The sequence below is a fragment of the Hevea brasiliensis genome, chromosome 16 (genome assembly GCF_030052815.1).
Source record: "Hevea brasiliensis isolate MT/VB/25A 57/8 chromosome 16, ASM3005281v1, whole genome shotgun sequence".
Classification (NCBI taxonomy): Eukaryota; Viridiplantae; Streptophyta; class Magnoliopsida; order Malpighiales; family Euphorbiaceae; genus Hevea; species Hevea brasiliensis.
The window spans coordinates 69,102,830-69,109,973 of record NC_079508.1 but is presented as its reverse complement, the minus strand read 5'-3'; the positions used below and the strand labels follow the sequence as shown (position 1 = coordinate 69,109,973).

General features: G+C 38.2%; 1 protein-coding gene across 1 annotated transcript; it reads right to left on the bottom strand.

Annotated features, from left to right (window-relative positions):
• Positions 1-780: 780 nt before the first annotated feature.
• On the bottom strand, positions 781-6,940 carry LOC110643493 (multiple C2 domain and transmembrane region protein 7). Its single transcript, XM_058138120.1, has 2 exons — positions 6,518-6,940; positions 781-4,130 (listed from the first exon to the last, which is right to left on the bottom strand). The coding sequence occupies exon 2, from the start codon at positions 4,056-4,058 to the stop codon at positions 1,026-1,028; it is 3,033 nt and encodes a 1,010-aa protein (XP_057994103.1). The 5' UTR covers positions 4,059-4,130; positions 6,518-6,940; the 3' UTR covers positions 781-1,025.
• Between the last annotated feature and the right edge of the window lie 204 nt (positions 6,941-7,144).

The window sequence follows — 7,144 nt, the reverse complement described above, 5'->3', positions numbered from 1 at the left end:
CGAGAGTAAAAAAAATAACTCAATGCAAGAGTAATAATCTCCCTTGTTTTCATAATTTGATTAAGCCTGCCTTTTTTCACTCATGCAAGCCCCAACAGCTTCTTCACTTTTTTGCGAAGGGTACAATCATCAACCAGGATCAATATCAATTAATCAGACATCTAATTTCTAAAATATCATAGTAGAATATAGGAATGTTGTAGCTTAAATGGTCTTCACCTCAATGCTGAGAGTAGTAGATGGGGCGTAACGGTCGACAACATTGTCATCTTTATCAACCAGGAACTTGGAAAAATTCCACATGATGCCTTTTCCAGAAATTCCACCTCTGCTAGATTCCAAGAATTTGTAAAGAGGTGCAGCATTCTTTCCATTCACGTCAACCTACCAACAGTACGAGCCAAGAATTGACCAAAATATTGACATGGTTTCCCAAGCTCTATGAAGCTGCAATCTTTGTCCTTAATTGGTCAAGTTGTATATACAAGGCACTTTAGGATACATTTTATAATGCAAATACAGAATGCAATGTTAAGCACAAACCCTGTCAACAATGGTAAATTCATGTTCACCTAAGAATTCAACATTTTTTTTTATCGATTTTACCATACAAGAATAAACAAATCATGTCAAGTTGTCAACAATGAAAAATCATGACCACTTTTAAGCTGATTCCTGTTCAACCAAGTTCCACAAATTTTTATGGGGTATTGCCATACAAGAATGATTAATTGATCACATGATTATCCTGGTACATTTGATCTGTTATCGAACAAAACATTTTGTAAAAGAAAATTCCATTCAACACTTTATTCTACTTCCGTGTGGCCGCATATGCCAGATACAAATTATTAATGATCTATCTTCGCAATTACAACTTCGATGGCCAACACAAAGTAAGGAAGAAACACGTAGGGTTCTCTCCATAAAAAAAAAAAAAAAAGAAACACATAGGGAATAAACAGAACACATGAAAAACACTTAACATATTATAATAGACCAGCCTGAAACAACTAATATCAAATTTACAACATACTATCTGTCCTAGCAGGCAGCCGGCGGAAGAAGTTGATGGGCACTGATGGCATCCTGTAGCGAAATCTTGGATGCCTCATAATGTAGAAACCTGCCAAAGCTGCTATCACCTGAAATGGTGTCACAAACAAAACCAGAGCGGCTACAAGGCAAAATAAAATGAATATGGCAGTAGCACGTGGGTCTCGCCAGCTTAACAGTGACTGAAACCGCTCCCCTTGGGTTGCAATATCACCAACAACAGTCTGAATCCTACCAGCCACACTCCGTAGCCTATCATACCTCATTCGAACGAGTTCTGGGCTCCTGCTTGTTGGGAATGTGTCAAACTCCTCATCAAGCTCATCCGGATGCACTGTCTCAGCTTGCGAGATCTTTGTGTTCATATGGGGTGGGTACCTTGGACGATACCGATAATTCCATACTCCTATTAGAAACATATAAAGGAAAACTGTGGGCAGAATGAGTTCTGGGAAGCAAGCAAGCATAAGATAGAGCACATGGACAAGTACTGTTGTGATAGGATTCTTCCACATGCAAATTTCCCCAAACCACTTTCCAGCAGAAAACAATCCTGAGAAAACTGTCATCAGCCTAAAGAAATTTGCCTTGCTTCTGCGCATGCTCCAAAGGTGTGAGTCCACATCTGACATATACTCTACAACCTCCTTTCGAAGTGGAGGTTCTGCCCTACCCAACCGTAATGCCACTATGTTGACAGCTTGGTGACGAAGCATATCCAGCTGCATCACAGTAAAGGGCCTTACATAGTGCATTTTAGGTAACAGTGGTCTTGAGTATTGATAAAGCATGTTGACAAAAGATGTGCAAGTAAATCTTATTGCCAGATGCAATTCCCCCATCTTCTTGACTCCAGTAGGATGTAGAACCAGCAAGGGATAAGAGTGTGTATAAACACGACCAGTTTCAAGTGTAGAGATGCGGATGCGCACCTTCCCAATCTTCAGGTCCTTACCATTTGAACCCTTTTCCCCGAGCTGGTTGTTATCAAATACCCCGACAGTTAAAACTGTAGCTGGATCAAAAACCTCCCAGGTGTACTGCTCATTGTATTTTGCCTGCAGATTATCAATGATGGTGCGTGTTCGAACCCATTTGTGCCCATACTTTGCCACACAGTATGTATCTGATGTACCCCTCCCATCTCGTGTTTTCATAGGATGTAGTCCTACAGCATTTAAGATGCCAAGCTCCAATAACCCAATTGGTGGCCTCCAGAGTTGTTTTGCTGTGGGACGGAGATCACTGCTGTAGTTAGTTGACTCATCAAGAACATGATACCCTCCATCAAGACAGGCTCGAAGATGAATACGGCTAGAGAATTTCTCTTTCTTCAACTGATCCACATCCACGGCAACAGGCTTTTCTAGGTTAAACCAACGGGAATGAATTATCCGATCATCAGCACGCTTTTCTACAGAACTCAATGGTATGATGACCCTCCCAATTATCTCGTTTTTGCCAGGACCCACACGATCCTCAACTGAAAGGACCAGGTGGTCTTCAAATGGTTCAGCTGCAACAAATAAAAGATCCTCATTCCAGAATGCACTAAAAGTTCGCGCCTGACATGTCTTAGTCTTGAAAACTTGATTTCCAATCTGTACCTTAACATACACATCTGGAAAACGGTTCTTCTCTGATGGGACCAAGTCTTGTGCCTCAATAACATTAACAAGTACATACCACAAACGTGGTGCATGATACACCTTGGAGCGTATCATTGTAGAGGCAGCTGGAATGCTATCTACAGGCATAGCTGCATCAGAATGCCATGCCTCAGAAAAAGCCTCATCTGCTTGAGTTCCAATCCAGACAGCAAGCATCAGCTCTCCCTTAATCTTTTCTCCCTTTTTATCCTCAAGTCGATACCATTCTGGAGCCAAAGGACTATCAGGTGGGACTCGCAATGGAATCTCATTGATATCAAACCTTACAATGCCCACAAAGTCATCTTTAACCAGATCCTTATCCTTAATCACAACTTCTAATACAGAAGCTTGCATGCGTTCTCTTGAAAAGGCAAACACTTGGTTCCACTCAGGATTTTGCTTTTTCTCAAAGTGCTTTGTGATCCCCTTGTAGTTTCCAATTTTCACCTCAACAAATGGATCAATACTTCCAGTAACATCCATGGCAGGGAGGTCACGAGCCTTAACAACTCTTACATACAGAAAAAACATCCGCTCGACAAGATCATAAGTGCTTGCAGTCTTGTCGCCATGAATAACACGACCACCAACAACTCTTCCTCCTCCAAGAAGAGGACTTGTCTCTTTTAGTGCATAGTCAACAGGTTGTGATGATGATGCAGAGTGCATGCGAACCAACTTTGGAGGTTGTGCTTCAGCTTTCATCTCATCAGCCACATACTTTGGTACATGATGGTTGACTGGTGGAGCTGAAGAAGGTTGTTGTTGTTGTTGTTGTTGTTGTTGCTGGTGATTTGAGTTAGGGAGATGATGAAAGGTGTGTCTCTCAACTCTGTTTGGAGGTACTGAATTTGAGACAGGATGAAGCATGTAAGCCTGCCTATGAGTCAAACCTGGGTCCTTAGATGGCAAGGATTCAACTACAGGAAGTGGGGTAGAGGACTTTATGGATGGGTCATCAGTTACATAAACTTTCAGGCCAAGCTCTCCTCTTACACGTGAGAAAATACCACGCTTTTCCAGGGGATAATGCAAGACAACAGCATCAGAGTATGGAACAAATGAATTCCCATTGAGGCAAACCTTCCCAAGGAAGGATCTGGAGTTGGTAGCTGTGATATTATTGTAGACGCAGACATCAAGAGCAAGATAGTGGAGGTTGGTTGGGTCAGAAATGTTGAAGTAGAAACTTTCATTCCAAACAGGACTGAGGTCTTTCTCCTTGATGGTGGTACGGAACCTCTGGCCATCGAAGTAGAGCTCCACAAAGGCACTTGATGAACCTTGCCCATCTTTTGGCAAAAGATTGTGAGCACTAACCACATCTACCCCTAGCTTAAGGTTGCTCATGTTGATATCAAGCAGGTGGACTTCTTTAACAAAATGTTAACTACCAGCAAGACAGAAGACAGTTATACGTACCTGCACGACAGAGAATAAATGTTATAGTGCTAACACATAATGCAATGATGGACTCAAATGAAACGGCATTTTAGAAGCAAACCCCAAGATAAAAAGAATCCATGAACGAATAAAGCATTACAGCACTCCCTAATCTAATGAGCAATTTGGAAAATATAATCCAAGAGGTCAATTTATAGACAGACAGCAGCAAAGAGAAAAATGTGTCTTCAGAGAGTAAGAAATAGGTGAATATCCCACAGATTGAAATGACTACAGAAGTAAAATATTTGTATATGCATGAGATAATTACATGCTGGTCAATTAATCAGAATGAATCAAAATTTCCAAATATCTTAACTAAACAATTGAACAGATTATTGCTTTAAATCAAAAGACTAATGATACAATAGGAAAAGGAAGAACTGATCCAAAAGTATCACAAGCAGAAACCAGTTTCTGCCTTCACATGGATCATTGTATAACTAGAAAGCCATGCAACTCTTGACTGACTTCATGTTTCGCTACACTTGAAATATAATCGCTCGTCAACGGCTGAATTGACAGCTATGTGATATTGACAGAAAAGAGAGCAAGCTAAATGCAGTCCTTCTTTGTTACCCACATGTAAACTAGACAACAGTTCTGCTTGCCTCTATCATTTGGTACAATGAAAATGTAAGATGTAAGATATATTTGAAGGAACTTTGTTCCCAAAATCATAAATGGAGGGAAATGGGAAGGAAAGCAACTCTACTAAATTTCTTTCTTCTTTTTTTTTTTTTTTTTGAAATATTCTTTCTTCTTAATTATTTTTCAAGAGTCATAATTCAAAATATTCAATCCACTTCTTTCAAGAGTCACAATTCTAAGTCGGAATTTCATGCTTGTCCATGTAGACTTCTGCCACTTTTTTCCATTTAACAATTAATATCATCTTCCTATCAAGTAATGAATTGCTTGCAGTATCAGTAGAATCCAAAGTCGAATAAAGAAAAGCCATGATACATGATGATATGGATCTCCTGAAAACTATGTTTACCTTGCCTTACATTTGGTAGGATGGAAATATGGGGAAGAGAAAAAAAAAAGGTAACCACAGGCCAAAGGGGAGTTATTTTTTTGTAATCTTGTTTCATAAAGAAGAAAGGAAGAAAAAATGAATGTAAAGGAAAATTTTACAATAATTTCCTTTCCTTCCCATTTCGATCTACTTTTGGATTGTTTTTTGCTCACTTGATTTTCTTCTCAACATAGAATGAGGCCTCCCTCCCACAGTTTATATTGGGTGGTTGTTTGATTTCACAAAGTAAACCTTGGTTAGAACCCAAGCCACCTAGTTTGGGATAGAATAGAATTTTATAGCATTGAAAAGAACGTTCCTTTAAAAATTAGGGAAAAAAGAGTCAGAAACTAACTTCTAGCATTTAAATAAAGAATAGAGACAAAGAGAGTGCCTTAACATGGTAACTAAAAAAAAATCCTTTAAGATTCAAACAATTACAAGTTGAACAGAAAAGTAAAGCAATCCTACCAGTAACTTAAAATGCTGAAAGTGAAGCCTTAAACAAAAGAAATCCTTAGTGGAAGAAGATATTGATATTTGATTAAAGGAAACAGATACACTTTTTAATAGGTGCACCTGCTAAGATCTAAACGCATGTGAAAATAAATATAAATAAATAAATATACATAAGAAGATCCTAAAAGTACGCTCAAAACACATGAGCTTTTCTTTATACAGAAGATGATTCCGCAGACTGCAAAGGTCACAAACTTACAAAAAGAGAAGCAGTGAGACTTTGACCTCTATGATTCCTTTGGGCGTGAGAAAAGGCAGGAAAATGGGGGAAATAAACTAGAAAAAAAAAAAAAGTAAATCATTTTCAAATGCATGGAAACCAAAACGAAATTGAACTTCAATTGAACATTCCAATTTACTCAACTTTCTCTGCAACCAAACAGAGACCGAACCCTCATGCTTGGAATAGAAAATGCTAAAACTTTGAAGAAAATAGAATTTTTTTTTTCAGGATTGACCAATAATTGTCACAAAAAAAATATAACAAAATTTATTCACGAAGCGTCCTCTAAATTTACCAGAACTTCAATTTATTAGATAAATTATCTAGAAATGAATTTCAGACCTAAACGATCATAACCAACTCACTTTCTTATTCAAAAGCAGGGGAAAAAAGTATCAAGAAGCCAACTTTCACATCTGAAGCTAAAAAAAAACACGCATTTCACATAGAGGAGAGAAGCAATTCTTAACATAAACACTCGACTACCATTCCGATCAAAACTAAAGCTTAAACTAAAAATCGGTATTCTCGATCAAGGAAAGTATTTTGAAAGCTGAAAACAGAGAAATTAAAATTCAAAGACAGAAAAAACCAAAATTTCACCTTGGTTATTCAGCGAAAATTCTTCAGATTGTAGCCATTTTCAAGAGATGAAGAGCTCTGCATGAACATATCCCATACATCATCTATATAATTTAATAACGTTAAAAAGAAAGGGTGCATTTAAGTCTACAGAGAGAGAGCATGTGTATGTCATGGCAGTGAAGGACGGGCACGACCAACGAGGAGAGAGATAGAGAGAAGAAGCATCAATGCAGTTGGACTGTGACAGGGAAGCGAGAGATATGGGCCATTTTTTATAGATACAATGCTTTGCAATTGGTGTCTCCGGTGCAGATGCAGAGAGCAAAGCCGGGTTCTCTCTCTCTTTGTTTTTTTCTTTTTTTTTTTTTTAATTTTAATTTTCCCGGTTGCAGAGAGGAATAAATAGTGAGAGAACGTCTTCATTTTGTTACCGTGAGCTCTTCCATTTGGTACCTTCATCTCATCGGTTTTTCGCCAGAGTCTGCATTGTCAAGAGGTGTGGTGGTCCAACTAAGCAAGAGCTTTTAGTTGTGCGTGCCAGATAAAATCCCTAAGAGAAAATTACTATTTAAAAATCGAATTATTTAGTCTTTTTTTTTAATATAATATTTAATTTTTTATTTTTTATTATTTAAAATATTCATT

Bases quoted from the DNA above. Each gene is read 5' to 3' on its own strand.
- LOC110643493 (XM_058138120.1), bottom strand. From the start codon at position 4,058: ATGAGCAACCTTAAGCTAGGGGTAGATGTGGTTAGTGCTCACAATCTT.